This window comes from Sus scrofa, chromosome 1 (assembly GCF_000003025.6).
Source record: "Sus scrofa isolate TJ Tabasco breed Duroc chromosome 1, Sscrofa11.1, whole genome shotgun sequence".
NCBI lineage: Eukaryota > Metazoa > Chordata > Mammalia > Artiodactyla > Suidae > Sus > Sus scrofa.
Window position 1 is genome coordinate 83,277,513 of NC_010443.5, and position 19,020 is coordinate 83,296,532.

Genomic DNA, 19,020 nt, shown 5'->3' on the forward strand with positions numbered 1-19,020 from the left:
CTTTTAGAGATACATACTGAATAATATACAAAATAGTCAGTCTGGGATTTGCCTCAGAAGAGTTCTGTGGCAGTGTTTTGGATGAAACAGAATGGCCATGAGTTGGTAATTATTGTTTCTGGGTAATATTGTGGATTTATTATACTCTTCTCTTTACTAGGGAATATGTTAATATTTGAAAACTTTCAGAAGTTAAAAACAAACAAAAAACAGCTAAATGCCCTGCAGATTATTGGAAACTGGCAGAAGTTTGAACAGAAAAAGATGACCACTGGGGATGAGGAGCCCTGTCCTTTTTTTTTTTTTCAATTGAAATTTAATTGGGGAGCTCCTGTCATGTCTCAGAGGACACGAATCTGCCTGATGTCCATGAGGATGCAGATTCAATCCCTGGCCTCACTCAGTGGGTTAAGGATCCAGTGTTACCATGAGCTGTGATGTAGGTCACAGACATGGCTCGGACCCCACGTTTCTGTGGCTGTGGGGTAGGTTGGCGGCTACAGTTCTGATTCGAGCCTGGGAACTTCCATATGCCGTGGGTACAGCCCTGAAAAAAAAGGGAAAAAAAATAAGAAATGTAATTGACTTACAATATTAGTTTCAGGCATATAACATGGTGGTTCAATATTTTTATACATTGCAAAGAGGAGCCCCGTCTTGAGGGATTTGTTCATAAGTTTGTGAGAATGAAAAGAAGAAACCCACTTTTCTAATCTCTCTCCAGCAATTTTCTCTCCACATTTGTTTATTAGCATCATACTAATGTTGTGAACCTAGGGCTCTTGAGAAAGGAATGAGATTGTGTACACTTTGCTCATACAGGCTCTGGGTTATTCCGAAACCATGACTGAGGGACTCCCAACCCAGTCCACTATCCTTTTCCATTTTCTCACACCTTAGAAAGATGATTTCAGAGAAAATTTGGAGGACTTTTTTTAAAATATTTTTTGAAGAAAAATTGTTTTATCCCCGAATCAGTGAAAAATAGAGAACATTTTTCAGAAGTGCTTATAGACCTTATCTTTAAATATACCAAATGGAATAGTTCTGAGAACACAGAGGACTCAGTGGAATACTTGTTTATGCTCACAGCCTTCCAGCAACTTAAGTGAGTTAAAGACACCTAAAACAATAGATGAATTTCAAAACTTTCTCCATTTCCTATCGAAATGTAGTGGTTCTTTTTTTCCTCTCATGGCTTTCCAGTCCTTACTCTGCACCAATCAGAATTTATGTTTCCACATCTCAAATCAGAACTTCTTTAGTACTGAAAGCATTATTTTGCAGTTTGTTGTCAAGGACCCGTTGATATTTAATATTAATTTCGCAGCTCAACCAGTCATAATTTCAGAGCCATTTAGGTAGGTGGAGGGAAGCTTCTGGGCTGAATGAGCTTCCCAGGTCATCAGCGTAGGGATGAGATTGCTGCCTTGGGGCCAGTCACTGACGTTGCAGCATCTCATACAACCCTTTACGGGTGGGCAAAGAAACTAAGGTGGGGCCTGGTAAATAGATGTATTTCCCTGTTGCCCCTGGGAAATAGATGTGCTCATCTTCCTAAGCCAGGAAACTTCCTTGAGCTATTAATTGTCCTGGTGGTGACTTGCATGGAAGGATGCAAGTTCTTTGCTCCATCAGTGACGTCATCTCATAGACCTTGCACTTCAGCAGAAAGATAACTGGCCGAGGGAACTCCCAGTAAACCCTAGAGGCCAGCATTTTAAGGCATTTAGCTGATTTTAAAGGTTGCTGCTATTTCCCAACAAAATGTAGTTGAGCATTGGTCATCTCCAAGTGTTCTATGTCTGAGTAGCCAGAAAAGTCCAGTCCACCTTGTAATACACTAATGATTGAGTGGTTATAGGTCATATTTATTCATCCATTCGCACTGATTAATGAATGATTAATGAATGATAATAGGTCATATTTAGGTCCATCCATCCATTCACACTGATTAATGAATAAATGATAGACTGTTCTATCATGATAAGTTGGATGTATTTGGGAAAAGCCTGTATATTGTAAATTCAGCCAAAATTGTCTCATGTATTAAAGGCCCATGGCTTAGTCAGTGGAATTTCTATGGAATGACTCGTGTCACTAACCAAGGATATGCTGGTTTGGACCCTTCAGAGTGATGATGCCTGTTACACACCTTCAGAGACACCCCTCCCTATACAATCCTCCCCATGGCCTCTGGGCTCGGAAGTTACTTTTCTGGTAGCAGGTTGTGTTTTACACTAAGCCATCTACATTATTCTCTTTGCAAACACTGTAGCTTTGCAGTTTTTTCTTCAGATGCAGTGTCTGCAGTTTCAGTACCTGTCCTTGGTAGGTATTATTGGTATAAGGTAGTAAAAGCAAAAGAAACCCTTATGTAAGCCTCAGAGCTTTGATATACACCATCAGCCATTCGTACTTCTTCCTTTAAAAATAATTAAAGAAGCATGAATTTATTCATGAACAGCAGAGAAGATGCATCTGTAACAATACTTCAAACACATGAAACATTCATGTGTAGTTATAATAATAATCATCTCTTCCAGTTATTGAGGGCCTCGTCAGTTCCAGGGCCTGCCATTGATGTCCTTTGTCACCAGTCCCCACAGCCACCGGTGGGCAGAACTGGAGGGAGGGGAGCCTCTCAGCTCAGAGGAGTCAGGGGAGGGATTCAGTTCACCTTTCCCCTAGCCCAGAGCTTGCCTCTGCTCTGCCACAGCTTCTAGCCGGATATGGAGTACCACCTTCTCACACCCAGGTGCTTCTCTTTCTCTCTGTTTCACATGCTCTGCTTCAGCTTTCCAGCCTTTCCATATCAGCTAGACATCACCTGGCTGCACTTTCCGAGTTTACACCTGATTTCCTCTGGCTTCTTGTGGAGCTTAGATGGCAGGTATAAAACTTACCGCTCTGAACTCTGGGAGCCCTTAATGACAACGTGCTCTTTTCTGTTCCCAGACCCTGAGCTGCTCTTGACTTGGAAACATTCCACTGACAGTTCTGTCTGCAAGAGCCCCTCTTTGTTTTCCATATGGCTTAAAGCAGAAAGAAAAAAAAAAATTGAGAAGTATTGTCCTCAGTGTGCCCCATTACATAAGTATTTATTTTAATTTTATTTTGTAGTTTTAAAATCCTCGTGCTCCTCCTTCAAAATAAATAGATTAAGGAGTTCCGTGGTGGCTTAGTGGATTAAGGATCTGGCATTGTCACTGCTGTGGCACGGGTTTGATCCCCAGCCCAGGAACGTCTGAATGCTGCAGGCACAGCCAAAGATAAAAAATTTTTAAATAAATAAATAAATAGATTCATTATAGTTTTATGAGCCCTGTTCATTTCCAGCAACTCCAAATAACAGGCTTATGAAATAATGGTATTTATTTTAAAATGGATACATTAGCATGCTTTCCTTTTTAGAAGTGTGTGGGTCTTTAAATATTATATTTTCAGAGTAATGTCTAAGTAGGAGGTAGCTAGAGAAAATAAGCATCTGGTTACAATTTGATCCCTTTGTCACTGGGCCTTAAGAGTTATTTGATTATTCCAAGTCATAGCTAACTTGTGCCAGTGTAACTTACCCTGCTTTCTGAACTTACAGACAAAAATTCCTTTCTGAGATTTCAGGCCAATTCCTCATCTATGCTGTTGGCTTTCCTCACTCACCAGAAGCTTTCCCTTCTAATCAGAGAATGATTTTCTCTTTACAGGAAGGGCTTTAATTTGCCCTTCTGTCTTTCTCCTCCTTATGTCTAACCCCAAAGAAGTAATCTTTCTTCATAAAAAAATAGAGTGACTGCTTCATTCCAACCACCACTAAATCTGGCTTAAAATTGGAATACTATGGATTCTTTCTTCAACTGAAGTTACTATAGCAATTATCTCCTGCCATAATTAGATGGAAGGGAACTCTGTTCATGGGATGAATACTAGGTTGAGAAACAAAGACCTGATTGCAGACCCAGCCTTGTTACCAGCTTACAACAGCTATAACAGTGAGCAAGTTACTCAACTCTGAACTTTGATTCCTCATTTATAATTTAGGGACAATTAAATGAAATGTTGAATTCAAGTGGATTTTGCAAGGATTTAGTAAGATGAGACCACTTAATTTCTGGCACTGGCACTTAATTTCTTCACTGCATAAAAAAACATATTAGCATTTCCTTAAAGATCCTATACAAACTACTAAAAATTTAACCCCCCTGTTGGTAGGTTAAGGAAAATAAAAAAGGACGCAAATTCACAATTGTGAATTCAATTTACAAGAAAGACAATTATCCAACAAACATTAAGGAGAATGTTTAAACTCATAGCAATTAAATACAAAAAGCGTTGAGACATTTCCTTTCGTTAAATTGTCACTAATTAAAAAAAACAGAAACCGGATGCTGGTAGCATTACCAATTGGTACAGCTCATTGGAAAAAATATGCATCAAATTATATTAATATTCATACCTTTCAATCTAGCAATTCCATTTCGGGGAGTCTATCCTAAGGGAATATTCTAAAATATTGAAAAAATGCATGAACATGATAATCATTTCATTATCACTTTTGATCTTAACAAACCAGGGAACAACTTAAGCTCATAAATGGATTAAGTTATGATGGACTATTTTGCAGCTATTAAAACAAGAAAAAGACTTTCTGAGCAGTACCTAAAAATGTTTGTGATATAAAAATACTCCTGTTGTAGCTCAGGGGTTACAAACCCAGCTGGTATCCATGAGGATGTGGGTTCAATCCCTGGCCTCACTCAGTGAGTTAAGGATCCAGCATTGCCGTGAGCTGTGGTATAGGCCAGCAGCTGTAGCTCCAATTTGACCCCTAGCCTGGGAACTTCCATATGCCACAGGTGCAGCCCTTAAAAAAAAAAAAAAAAAAAAAAAAATTGTGGTATAAAACATATGCACATGTGATAATCAATATGGGAAAAATGCATCTTATATGGAAGGAGTTCCCTTTGTGATGCAATGGCAGTGAATCCAACTAGTATCCATGAGGATGCGGGTTTAATCCCTGGCATCACTCAGTGGGTTAAGGATCCTGCGTTGCTATGAGCTGTGGTATAGGTTGCAGATGCAGCTCAGATCCTGCCTTGCTGTGACTGGCATAGCCCTGCAGCCATAGTGCTGATTCGACTCCTAGCCTGGGAACCTCCATATGCCACAGCTGCGGCCCTAAAAAAGAAAAAAAAACTATATGGAAATAGGCCCAAATGATAACTATATTAGGGTATTATAGCATATGTTTCTTTTTTCTTATTTCCCCAAGTCTTTGGTAAGGTACTGTTACATTTAAGATTAAAATTAGTTTTTATCAAATTATATTCAGTCTGAAAAAAAGCATATTTGTAAAGTACCTTTTGTGTTTCTAAAAACTTTGCCTATAGCACTTTGGGTTTTTAAAAAAATGCCCAAATCTTTTCCTACTTTTTATTCTCTCCAGGGCAATAAAAAAGCAAAAAAAAAAAAAACAATGTGCTTCATGGACTATTTAGAGGAAGTGCTTCACCAATATAACCTAAGATTTAAAGTGCTATTGTGTGTAACCTAAGCATTTAATGCTGGGCTGTCAGCCCAAGCCGTGTTTCACGGTAGCCACCTGCTGCAGGACTCATTCCAAAATTAACTTACTAGCATATTGGGTCATTCCACTGAGGAAAATAGGATCGCAGTGATATATTAACCAAAACATCAACTTGAACAAGACTTTGAATAATGCATCTCAGAGGTACCCGAGAGGCAGCTCGATTGGAGTAAGCGCAACAAGGTCACTTGCAAAGAAAGTATTGTGGCATTATTTCAGTTGAAATATTATTTCAGCTTATTGACATAATTGTAGAATCACTCAGAGTTGTAAGGAAGAGTGTGAAACATCATGTGTACACTTGGCCCAGTTTCCCCTAGAGGTAAATGTTTTATAAAGCTGAGGTGCCAGGCTGTTGACATGACATGGTAGGTCCTCCTTCTTACTCAGATTGCCCTGGTTTTATTTGTACCCCTTTGCACGTGTGCAAATGTGTGAAGTTCTATGGAATTGTATATCTGTGTATGTTTGTGCATCCACCACCATCGAGACACTAAACAGGAGTTCCCATCATGGCTTAGTGGTTAACGAACCTGACCAGCATCCGTGAGGATGCAGGTTCCGTCCCTGGCCTCGCTCATTGGGTTGAGGATCCAGTGTTGCCGTGAGCTGTGGTGTAGGTCACAGATGTGGCTCGGATCCCACCTTGCTGTGGCTGTGGCGTAGGACGGAGGCTACAGTTCTGATTGGACTGCTAGCCTGGGAACTTCCATATGCCGAGGATGATATAAAAAGATAAAAAAAAAAAAAAAAGACACTAAACAGTCCATCAGCACAAGGATCCCCTTGTTGCCCTTTTATCATCACAACCTCCCTCCCCTCCCCACCATCCCTGACCCCTGGTCGCCACCACCTTGTCCAATATTTGTGACATTTTGTTATTTTGAAAGTGCTATATCAACAAAACTATACAGAACTACACTTCTGAGCTTGGCGTAATTCTCTGGAGAATCTTTCAAGTTGTTGAATGTGTCAACAGTCCACTGCTTGTTGTTGCTGAGTTAGTATTCCCTGGTGTGGGTGTTCCGCTGCTGAATATTCATCTGGGCTGAATCCAGTTTGGGGCTATTAAAATAATGCTGTTATGAACATTCATGTCCAGGTGTTTGTGTGAGCGTAATGTTTTCATTTCTCTGGAATAAATGTCCAAGAGTGCAACTGCTGGGACATATAGTAATTACATGTTCAGTTATCGAAGAAAATGGGAGTTTCCTTGTGGCACAGAGGGTTAAGGAGCCAGTGTTGTCATTGCAATGGCTCGAGTCACTGTTGTGGTGCAGGTTTGATCCCTGGCCTGCAAACTTCCACATGCTGTGGGTGTGGCCAAAAATTTATTTATTTGTTTGCTTATTTATTTATTTATTTATTGTTTTTTAGGGCTGCAACTGTGGCATATGGAAGTTCCCAGGCTAGGGGTCGAATTGGAGCTGCAGCTACTGGCCTATATAACCAGACCACACAACGCAGGATCCCAGCCGTGTCTGTGAGCTGTACCACAGCTCACAACAATGCCAGATCCTTAACCCACTGAGCAATGCCAGGGATTGAACCTGCATCCTCATGGATACTAGTCGGGTTTGTAACCCACTGAGCCACAGCGGGAACTCCATGGCCAAAAATTAAAAAAAAATAAAACTGCCCAACTGTTTTCTAGTGTGTCTATACCATTTTATAGACATATCCCCAGCAATGTATGGGAGAATTTTTCTTTGCCAGCTTCTTTTGAAGTCAAATCTGTGATAGTTTTCTTTAACCAAACTAACCAAATAATTTTGCTAAAGAGATCCATGTTGAATAACTAGATTTAGAAAAGAAAACTACATCAGAGCATAGAAGAAGCTTCTGATAGAAGCTCCTCTATCCCAGCACCCCCTCCCCCAAATTACTCACTTAACTCTTAATAGTCTGTCTTTACACAGTGGGTCTGTTTGAGAGATTGGGCCCCTTCAGGCTCTAGGTAACTCATGAAAAGGACTCCGCTCTCCTTTTGTAGATGTGGGGCCCAGTTTCCTGTATCAATATCAGGAGTGGTCTGGGTGTAATTTGTTTCTGCTTCCCTTGTTTTATCATCTTCTAAAAGAAAACATGTTTCTGTAAAGGATTTTTTGCACACCCTAGACCAGCATCTTCACTTTGCACTGGCCAGAGACAAAGGCACTGGGGTAGAAAACCTGTGTCTGAGTCGTTCCTCTAATTCACTATGTCACTTAAATGCATCTATTACTGTCTCTAAGTTTGCTCAGCTGTGTGAAATGCTCTCCAACTCTAGCATAATCTGTCCCCTGGAAAACCTGAAAGACACTCTGTGCCTGGCCCCGCCCCTAGAGTTTCTGGTTGAGCAGGTCTAGGATGGAGCAGGAGAAATTGCCCAACAGGTTCCCAGATGCTGCCAATGAGGCTGGTCCAGAGACAAACTCCCTGAGAGCCCAGGCCAGTTGGTGCTCAAGTGCTCTCTGGGCCCAACCATTAATGACATTCCCCTCCCCTACCAGCTCTTACCCCCACTCCAAACCCCTTGGGTTTGCTTTCTAGTAGAATAAGTTATGCATTTGTCCTTTTCTTTTTAATAGTGAGAATATAATGCAGCCATGAAAAATGTCATAGAAGAATATTCACTGTCAAGGGAAAATAACCACAATATATTATTAGGCTAAAAAGAAGCTACATATTACAAAACAGTATATACAGAAATGTCAAGTTACATAGAAAATAAATATAAAAAGATCTATCTAAAATGTTAACAGTAAATATCTCTGAAGAATAGAGTTGCAGAAATCTGATTTTCCTCTTTCTATGCATTTCTGTTTTCTAATTTTGTCAGTGACTAATAGAGTTATTAAAACAGAAAATTACAAGGAGCAATACAGGTCTCGATGGCTCTAAGTTTTGGTAATCACAGTAAAGAATGTGTTAAATACCCACCAGTGCAAATAAGGCTTTTCAGGTCTAAGGTAAAATTGGCCGGTTTGCAGAGGCAGCTGTGACCGTCCTTGGCCCTTTTCCTAAGAATTATGGTAGACCACCTTGTGTTGTTCCTTAGTCAAGGAACTCTCCTTCTGTACTCATGCACTTGAATGGCCCCGAGCCCAGGACCACTCATTATAGCATCTCGTTACTGCCTGCAAGGCGTTTCCCAGGGACTTGTCCACTGTTGACTGGTGGGATCCATGTGCAAACTGGGCCCTCCTCCATCCATGACAATGGGTTGCAAAGTCTCTTATGTGGGTGAAGCAAATTTCTCCTTTGGTTGCATCTCCATTAGAGATGTTAATATTTTTAGCTAAAATAGAAAATTTTAAACATCACTGAAGTAAATCTCTTTAGATGTCAGGAACCTGTTATCTGCTATGGAAAGCTGTTTTGTTCCCCATGTGGGTTCATGTCCCCTCCTGGAATTTTTTTTTTAATTCCCTTTTTTTCAATTTAATTTTTGTTTTATATTGGAGTATAGTGGATTTACAATGTTGTGTTAATTTCAGGTGTACAGCAAAGTGAATCAATCATAGATATACACATATCCATTCTTTTTCAGAGTCTTTTCTCATACAGGTTATGAAGAGTAGTGGGTAGAGTTCCCTGTGCTAAATAGCAGGTCTTGTCCTGGAATTTCTAACTGTATTCATGTCCCAGGTACCTTGTCTTCAACACCCGTGCTTCTCAGTGTCAAGATAGATCAGAGTGAGCATGGCTGCCTTCAGGTATTATTTATTAAAATGCTTTTGCTGCTAAGGATTTTAGTGAACTGCTGCTACAGAAAAATACTCTGTTTCTGGGCTCTGGTAACTCCATTTTTTAATAAACCTGTTTAAGCAGAGGCATGTTGCCCATAGAGCATGGTGGTTTTCAATACATCACTCCTGTCCAGAGCTGCAGTGGTGTACTGTTCCTTTCTGCCAAGTTCCCTCATATTCCACAGGCATGAGAAATTAAAAGAACCTTTTGATTTATGACTGACAATACATTTATTGCAGAAGCACTGTCTTATTCTACATTGTTTAATACCCACCTATATTGGTATCATAACATGATTTCCTTTAACATATATGCTTTGTGCTTCAGAAAATATATTTTTTATGTAACACCTAAAGACTGTTGCCATATAAACGCTTGCCCCACGGGTTTGCCATTGTGAGCAAAGTTCCTGGGTTTGCCTTATATAACTGGGAGCTTGGGCGATTGCATCAGGACGGCTTGCTCACTGTGGTGCTGCTATAATAGCACTACCCAATGCCAGCAGTGTTTCCACAACCTGCTTCCTCTGAAAGGAGTGCTGAGAAGCTTATGTCTAGAACTTTCTTGCTTGGTTGAAGAACGGGCTGAAGACCCAGAAACTACTACGTGTGTCCACATATACAGCCCCAGCTGGAGAGGAAGAGGCGTGGGTCCTCCTTCTTCCACTCAAAAAGGAGTGCTAAGAAGCTTACATCTAGAATTTTCTGCTTGGTTCAAGAATAGGCTCAAGACCCAGAAACTGAGGCATGTGTCCATGTGTTCAGTTCCGGCTGGAGAGGAAGAGGCGTAGGTCCTCCTTCTTCCACTCACACCTCTCTTTTCTGGTATAATCTACTGCCGGTTGCTAGAAAACATAGCTGTGCTTCTGTCACTGGTGCCAGTAGATGAAAATCATGAGGGTTTTTTCTTTTTTTCTTTTTTTTTTTTTTTTTTTTGGCTTTTTAGGGCTGCACCCATGGCATACAGAAGTTCCCAGGCTAGGGGTTGAATTGGAGCTTCGGAGCTGCAGTTGCTGGACTGTACCACAGCCACAGCAACGCAGGATCTGAGCCTCGTCTGAGATCTACACCACAGCCCATGGCAATGTAGGATCCCCGACCCACTGAGCGAGGCCAGGGATCAAACCTGCATCCTCATGGATACCAGTCAGATTCATTTCCCCTGAGCCGCAACAGGAACTCCCCCAGATCACAAGCTTTTGCCACACAGTCTGTAAATTATCCTAGTGCCTCCATCCATGGCTTAAAGAAAATACAAGGTAGGGAGTTCCCATCGTGGTTCAGCGGTTAATGAATCCGACTAGGAACCATGAGGTTGCAGGTTCGATCCCTGGCCTTGCTCAGTGGGTTAAGGATCTGGCGTTGCCGTGAGCTGTGGTGTAGGACGCAGACACGGCTCGGATCCCACGTTGCTGTGACTCTGGCATAGGCCAGCGGCTACAGCTCCGATTTAACCCCTAGCCTGGGAACCCCCATATGCCACAGGAAGCGGCCCAAGAAATGGCAAAAAGACAAAAAAAAAAAAAAAAAAAAAAAAAAAGAAAATACAAGGTAAAGGTTTAAGTCACTTGACAGACACTGATCTTTTTTTTTTTTTTTTTTTTTTATTTTCCCACTGTACAGCAAGGGGGTCAGGTCATCCTTAGATGTATACATTGCAGTTACAGTTTTTTTCCCCCACCCTTTCTTCTGTTGCGACATGAATATCTAGACATAGTTCCCAATGCTATTCAGCAGGATCTCCTTATAAATCTATTCTAGGTTGTGTCTGATAAGCCCAAGCTCCCGATCCCTCCCACTCCCTCCCCCTCCCATCAGGCAACCACAAGTCTCTTCTCCAAGTCCATGATTTTCTTTTCTGAGGAGATGTTCATTTGTGCTGGATATTAGATTCCAGTTATAAGTGATATCATATGGTATTTGTCTTTGTCTTTCTGGCTCATTTCACTCAGGATGAGATTCTCTAGTTCCATCCATGTTGCTGCAAATGGCATTATGTCATCCTTTTTTATGGCTGAGTAGTATTCCATTGTGTATATATACCAAATCTTCCGAATCCAATCATCTGTTGATGGACATTTGGGTTGTTTCCATGTCCTGGCTATTGTGAATAGGGCTGCAATGAACATGCGGGTGCATGTGTCTCTCTTAAGTAGAGCTTTGTCCGGATAGATGCCCAAGAGTGGGATTGCAGGGTCATATGGAAGTTCTATGTATAGATTTCTGAGGTATCTCCAAACTGTTCTCCATAGTGGCTGTACCAGTTTACATTCCCACCAGCAGTGCAGGAGGGTTCCCTTTTCTCCACAGCCCCTCCAGCACTTGTTATTTGTGGATTTATTAATGATGGCCATTCTGACTGGTGTGAGGTGGTATCTCATGGTAGTTTTGATTTGCATTTCTCTTATAATCAGCGATGTTGAGCATTTTTTCATGTGTTTGTTGGTCATCTGTATCAGACACTGATCTTACTTGCTCTGTTCCTATAACGGGTCTTCCAGAATTAATGATGAAACGTTGGTATTGGGAAGCTGCACTGGTGTTTGCTTCGTCTAGAATCTCTGACCCCAAGGAAGCGTGCACGTTATCCTTGTCATTTTAGAGGGACAGGATCTTCTTCCTCATTGTATTGCTTCTCACATCTTTGGTCCTTTGTTCCAGTGTTTTTGCTAGCAGGGTCATTTTGCAAAGCCAGCATCTTTTAGTGGGAAAAAGTGTCTGCCACCCTGGACCAGGCCAGGTTTTACAGCCTCTCCTTGACAACACAATATTGATGTTTAGAGTAATAACTAGCTCATTCAGACTACTGCCTCCCAAGTCTCAATTTCTTTCATAATCCCAGAGTAGTCTTTTTTCCTGCCAAGTAGGTGTTAGGCATCCATCTTAAACTTTTTCCACCCTGTTAAAACCATCTCATTACTTGACTGTCTCTCCCACTCACATGTTGGTGTCACGGGGGAATGTCTTCTCAGAGTGGTCTGTGAGTCACTGGCACATAGACGGCACTTAATCACTGAATGAACTGAATGAAAGAAGCCGGCCTGCCAGCCCAGGGAGAGAAAAGTCTCATATACTCTTAATTCAGCTCAAAACATTGAGGCCAGATATCATCAACACAGGCCTAAGTGATGCTGAGTTAGCAAGTTAGTAAACTTTCTGTAACCGCATCATTATTTCAGATGTCAAGTGCAGATAATAAATTGCTTGAAAAAGTCATCTTCTTTTATTATTTTTATACTTACATTTATCGTGTATATTTTGCAAATGAAGTTCGACCCTCAAAAATGGATTTTGTAATATAAAATACAAGCTCTTTTCCATGCCATAAAGGGATTTTTAACTCGGAACATAACTTTTTGTTGTTGTTGTTGTTGTTTGCCTTTTTATCTTTTCAGGGTCGCACTCGCAGGATATAGAGGTTCCCAGGCTAGGGGTCAAATTGGAGCTACAGCTGCTGGCCTACACCCAGCCACAGCAATGCCAGATCTGAGCCACGTCTGTGAACTACACCATAGCTCACAGCAATGCCGGATCCTTAACCCAAGCAAGGCCAGGAATCGAACCCAAAACCACATCGTTCCTAGTTGGATTCGTTTCCACTGCTCCATGACAGGAACTCACAGAACTTAACTTTGAACGTGAACTATACCTAGACAAAAATATGTATTTAAGGCATAGTTTTATATATATATTTTTTTTAAGTCTATAGTACCCTTTAAAAGCAACATTTGTGAGGAGTTACCTGGTAGTCTGGTGGTTGTGGCACTTTCAACACTGCAGCCTGGGTTCAATCTCTGGTCTGGGAAGCTGCTGCCTGCTACCAAAAAAAAAAAAAAAAAAAGGAACATATGTGTATGGCTATGCTACTTATTCTAAAGAGACTTTTCTGACCTTCACTATTATGAAACTCACATTTTCCCAGTATTTTTGAGTTTAATCTATCTTGTTTAGCACACCTCAAAGCATTTATGTAGCTTTATTTTTAATGCTAATTTTATCATGTGCAGCCTGCCTTGACAGCATGTCTTTTTACTGATTGAAATTCCAACTCTATGTTGAGGAACAGAATGTAATAGTATAATTTTGTTAACTAGGATAAAAAGAACCTTCAGAAGTATTTAGCCTAGGAGGCAACTGTACGGAAGCACTATAATCTTAACATTTGGTCAGCTATTACAGCAGCTCGGCCCTGTTTATTGTAGTTTAAGAAGATTGTTTTTAGATGGTGATTCAAAGCAGAGATGTTATTTTTAGACATTTCACTCTCTCTCTGCCTTTCCATCCCTAAGTGTCCAAATTCAGGTGCAGGCAACAGTTAGGCTGAAAACCTTACAGCCAACCCCAAAGAGCCCTTTTTCCTCCCCAGCTTCTAATAATTATTTATACTTTTGTAACTATATATTCTGGAAGTGTAACAACAGACCCTGAAGCTGTAGCTGTACTCATAGACTCTGAAATGCTTTAAAACTTTTACTTTTGGGACTAAAACTAAAAAGATGAAATACAGAGATTTTTTTTTCTCGGCATAGTGGAACAAAATAAAATTATCCTCTCTTAAAATAAATGGCAGTTAGGGAAAGCAGTTTTTCCTGTCATGGATTAAAAGCTGAGGAACACAGAATCAGCCCTTGAAATACGTTAACTCACAGTGTCTTAAATTTTAAAAAGCTAAAATGCACGCTACAGTACCTCTTCCCAAGGATGATTACAGTTTCTTGTTATTAAGTCCTGCAAAACACATGGTGTACTTGGCAGGCAGCACTATAAAAATAAAAGATGGGGAGAAAGAGCCATGTTAGATCAAATTTTAAAATCTTTATTTCTTTTTGTTTGTTCGTTTGCTTTTTAGGGCCATACCCACAGCATATGGAGGCTCCCAGGCTAAGGGTCAAATTGGAGCTGGAGCTGCCGGCTTACACCACAGCCACAGCAACTTGGGATCCAAGCCATGTCTGTGATCTACACCACAGCTTATGGCAATGCTGTATCCTTAACGCACTGAGCAAGATCAGGGATCGAAGCCACGTCCTCATGGATACCAGTTGGGTTCATTACCACTGAGCCGCAACAGAAACTCCTAAAATCTTTCTTTGTTGATGAGGGGCGCTCCATTTAGCATTATTTATTTTAATCAGCTCAGATTCTTTTTTGGGGGGGGGCGGTCCCCACAGCATGCAAAAGTTCTTGGTCTAGGTCTTGTGCTGTACCACAGCAGCGACTTCACCCACTGAGTCACCAGCAAACTCCCACAGCTCAGACTCATGTAGTTTTCTCTACCTTGAGTCCATATTCACAGAGATGCAAAAGAAAATGTCTTTGCTCCTTGAGGGGATAATGAAAATCAAAAGTCCCCCAAACCTGTGCGGTTTTCCCTGCATCCTCTGTAAACTTCCAATGGGAAAAGCAGGGATTGCGAATCAAGATTTCTCCCTAACCCCATCATTGCCACTTACTAGCTTTATATCCTGAGCAAGGCACTTAATTTTCTGAGCTTCTGTTTCTTTATTTGTAACAAAGTTTCAAAACACCTGCTTCACCTGAATCACAGGACTATGGAGGCTGAAATGAGTCGAAATAGGACAGTGTTTCGAGTGTCAGATGGGTCCTGTTTTAATTCCCATTTTGCAGACTAGGAAAGGCTGAGAGGCTCACAAGCCTGGGAAAAGTCACAGAGCTGACTCTCAATTCCAGCATTCTTCAGAACTTGTGCTGTTAACATTTTGAGGCTGATAATTCTTTCTTACATGTGGCCGTCCTGTGTGTTACTGGATTTTTAACAGCATCCTTGCCTCTGCCTGCTAGATGCCAATAGCAGCCTCTAAGATATGCCAACTGAAAGTGTCTCCGGACACGGCCAAATGTCCCCTGGGGGGCAGAATTGTGCTAAAGGGAGAACCACTGGCCTCTATGATTCCAGAACCATTTTAGGACAACATTTAGCATTATCAGTGATTCTAAGTACTTCCTGGTTAGAATGCTCCATGACATAACAATTTCCAGAATTGATTTTTTTAATCTTTTTTTATTAGTTTTTTTGTTTTTGTTTTTTGGGTTTTTTTTTTTTTTTTTTTTCGGTCTTTTTAGGGCTGCACATGCTATCATATGGAAATTCCCAGTTGGAGCTGCAGCTGCTGGCCCATGCCACAGCCGCAGCAATGCAGGATCTCAGCTGCATTTGTGACCTACACACCACAGTTCATGGTAATACCAGATCTTTAACCCATTGAGCGAGGTCAGGAATCGAACCTGCATCCTCATGCATACTAGTTGGGTTCATCACAGCTGAGCCACGACAAGAACTCCCAATTTTCAGAATTGAAAAGAGAGAGCTAGTTTTCATCCATCATCTTTCTGTCTCTGAGTATCAGCAGTGACATCTGTCATCTTTAGAGCATCCCTATAAACTGTTCTTGTAGAAGCAGGATCTCCCCACAGGGACACTATCCATAGTGAGCACATCCCTGTAAACTGTTCTTGTAGAAGAGACAGGGACACTATCCACTATCTATAGGAGTCACACTCAGTGACCCCTAGGTCCCCATTCCCACGATGCTATGAGCATTCCCTCCAGGGTCCAGCTGGTCTCTTCAACAGCCCCTTTCCATCAGAATAGTCATGGCTCCTAATCTCTGTTATCAGCTGAGCAGCTGGCGAGAGAAGCACATGTATTCTCACAACCATTCTCTCATTCAGTCTTTACAGTAAGCCCTTGAGGTTTGCATCAGTCGTCCATGTTTACATCTTATTTAGGAATCTTAACCTCTCTTCTTCGCCTGCTCCTTCAATTTTGGTGTTCTCACTGCAGAGCTTGATAGAGAAACTCAGCAGGAAGTTGATACGGAAACTCAGCGGGGCCCTTGCTCACCAGCACTGTAGGAAGAGTAACAACCTTCTGAATTACTCAACATAAAGCAGATGCCTTCTACCCTGCGTGACTCTTCTTCTTTCTTTCCCCTTAATGGGGATCATTAAATACACGCCTCCTTCAACAGCATTTGGGGACTTAAACACCAACTGTCCAAGAGTGGGATCTCCTTGCTCCTGTTGCTCACTCCCCATCCCTGCAAAAGAGGCCTGGGACAAGCTTTGTGACCCTCTCATGCGTCCCCATCTTTAATCTGCACATTCCACACCCTTCCTGATCCTGGCACCATCCTCAGTTTATCACCTTGAACTTTAAACAGTTATAGTTGACTTTATTATGTTCCTTTCTCTGAGTTTCCATTGCGACTCAGCAGAAACAAACCCAACTGGTATCCATGAGGGTAGGGGTTTGATCCCTGGCCTCGCTCAGTGGGTTAAGGATCCAGTGTTGCTGTGAGCTGTGGTGTAGGTCACAGATGTGGCTCAGATCCCGAGTTGCTGTGGCTGGTGTGTAGGCCACCAGCTGCAGCTCCAATTCGACCCCTAGCCTGGGAACTTCCATATGTTGCAGGTGAGGTCCTAAAAAGCAAAAAAATAAAAGAAAAAAATAATAAAAATATTATGTTTGTTTCTCCATTGTCTATTGCTACTGAGAAATTAGATGCATTTGATCTGGGCTTTATTAAACAGTTGGAAAATATTTTGTACCTAAACCTGTATGAATGAACATTGTTCAAAACAACTGAGTTTTAAGATACAGCATTACTGACAAGCAAAATCACTATCACTATAATTGAATGTGATTCAAGCATTGGCATGACCTGAAGAGAGACTGTTGCAGTTAATGATTGTGATGAGGACCTGGAATTGCCCGGGAACTTTGGGATTTGGAAATCTGCTTGTGGAAAATCCAAAGCAGCCATTTGAACCAATGAGAAATAGAACTGGTTTACTTCTCAGCGGTACAACTTTAGTGTCAATTTAAACTTTCATCTCTTTGCCTTTAAAATACATAGGAATTATTTTCATGACTCTGTGTTTCCTTAAAATAGAATGAATTGCAGAGTTCCCTGGTGGCTCAGTAGGTTAAGGATCCAGCATGATCACTGCTCAGGTCCCTGCTATGGTGAAAGTTAGATTCCTAACCTAGGAACTTCTGCATGATGCAGGTGTGGCTTTAAAAAAAGGACTAATTTGGAGTTCCCGTCCTGGCGCAGTGGTTAACGAATCCGACTAGGAACCATGAGGTTGCGGGTTCGGTCCCCGCCCTTGCTCAGTGGGTTAAGGATCCGGTGTTGTCGTGAGCTGTGGTGTAGGTTGCAGACGCGGCTCGGATCCCGCGTTGCTGTGGCTCTGGCATAGGCCAGTGGCTACAGCTCCGATTCAACCCCTAGCCTGGGAACCTCCATATGCCGCAGAAGCAGCCCAAAGAAAATAGAAAAAAAAAAAAAAAAAAAAAAAGGACTAATTTGCTCCTACTATAAAATGGCAATGTCTGCCCCGACTAAGAGTCATTTTTCTTTGCAGACCAGCAAGCATCCTTCCTGACCAGACTCCCCTGATTCAGGTTTGAAGTGCACTCAGCCATTTCATCACATTACATAAGGAAACCACTGTGGGATTTTCTTCCTTTTCCAGGTAGCCTTTTTGAAGATGTAACCATGGGAGCCAACACATTCCTATCCACATCCCGGGCTGCTCTGGAGGCCAGCCATCAGCCCAGCGGGCAGCGGTTGCAGAGACCAGAACCCAGCCACAGATTGAGAACAGGACACTGCAGTTTTGAGCTTACTTGTTTGCATATATTCTCTAACAGAACAGTTAACTTGAAATCTTTGAAAAGCCAAGGCTGTGAAGAAATCATAGAAGCAGGTTGAGAGATAAGTATAGAATTTACACCTCTATTTCCCACCAAGAGGAATATTCAAATATGTCAACACCACCTGAGGAGGTCAAGCTGTGCCGAGAGGGGCTTCATTGGTGGAACTGGATGTTGGCTGCTGTACACCCTAGGACATAAACCTTCTGAAAACGTCTCAGGTTTGTGTAACAACATTTTTTTTAAATAAAATATGGAACTTTGTGTACTTTATTCAGAAGAGATGCTCAGTAAATAAATATTTGTTGAATGTGTGATTCTCAAATTAAAGGGTTTCCCATTTATGCCAATGGGCATGTGTTCCTTTCATTCTTGATTTCCTTTACCAATTACTGCTGCCAATGAATAAACACATCTCCCCAGCATCCCTTTGCAGAGCTGTCTGGGTCCCGTGTGCCAGAGCAGGGGCGAGAAACCCCAGAGTGAGAATTACAGAGCTGAAGGATCCCATTAGGCACAGGCCCGCTCCTGAGCTTACAAAGAAGGTCTGAGACTTGCCCGTAATCACACAGTGGGAGCCATGCTGGGGCTAGAGCCACTCCTTCAGGAAGACAGGTTCTGGGTTTGCAGCTGTATCTGCTTCTCATCAAGCCTGTTTGTTACCTAACTCAGGTTGGGCCACCCGCTGCTCCCTCAAAAGCTAATACTCAAGAGACAAGTGCTGGTGGGAACAGAAAGCTTGCTTTTTGGGGAAATGTCCAAAAACCAACTCTGAAGATTCTGTTTGACCATGAAAGTTTTTAAAGGGAGACTCCTTTAGCGGGGGAGGAGTTCAATGTCTTGGTTATCTTCCAATGTGTGCAGACTTGCTTCTGACTGGTTGGTGGTGAGGTAACTGGGCAGTGCTCCAGGAATCTAGTGCTCAGCCTGAAGTTGCTGTCCTCCCCTGGGGAGGAGGCTTTAGTTCTGCAGAAGAGCTCAAAGATACCTTGTGTCTATTCCTTGATGAGAACCAGGAT

General features: G+C 41.8%; 1 protein-coding gene across 2 annotated transcripts in view; it reads left to right on the forward strand.

Annotated features, from left to right (window-relative positions):
- Window positions 1-18,353, forward strand: part of UBE3D (ubiquitin protein ligase E3D) — a 155,387-nt gene extending 137,034 nt beyond the window's left edge. Inside the window, exon 10 of one of the 2 annotated variants that reach the window (XM_021091912.1) lies at window positions 17,821-18,353. In XM_021091912.1, the coding sequence (XP_020947571.1) occupies window positions 17,821-17,841 (21 nt within the window). In that variant the 3' untranslated portion in view covers window positions 17,842-18,353. Of the gene's footprint in view, window positions 1-17,709; window positions 17,746-17,820 lie in introns of those variants that run through there. The other variant, XM_021091918.1, reaches the window with a different exon arrangement.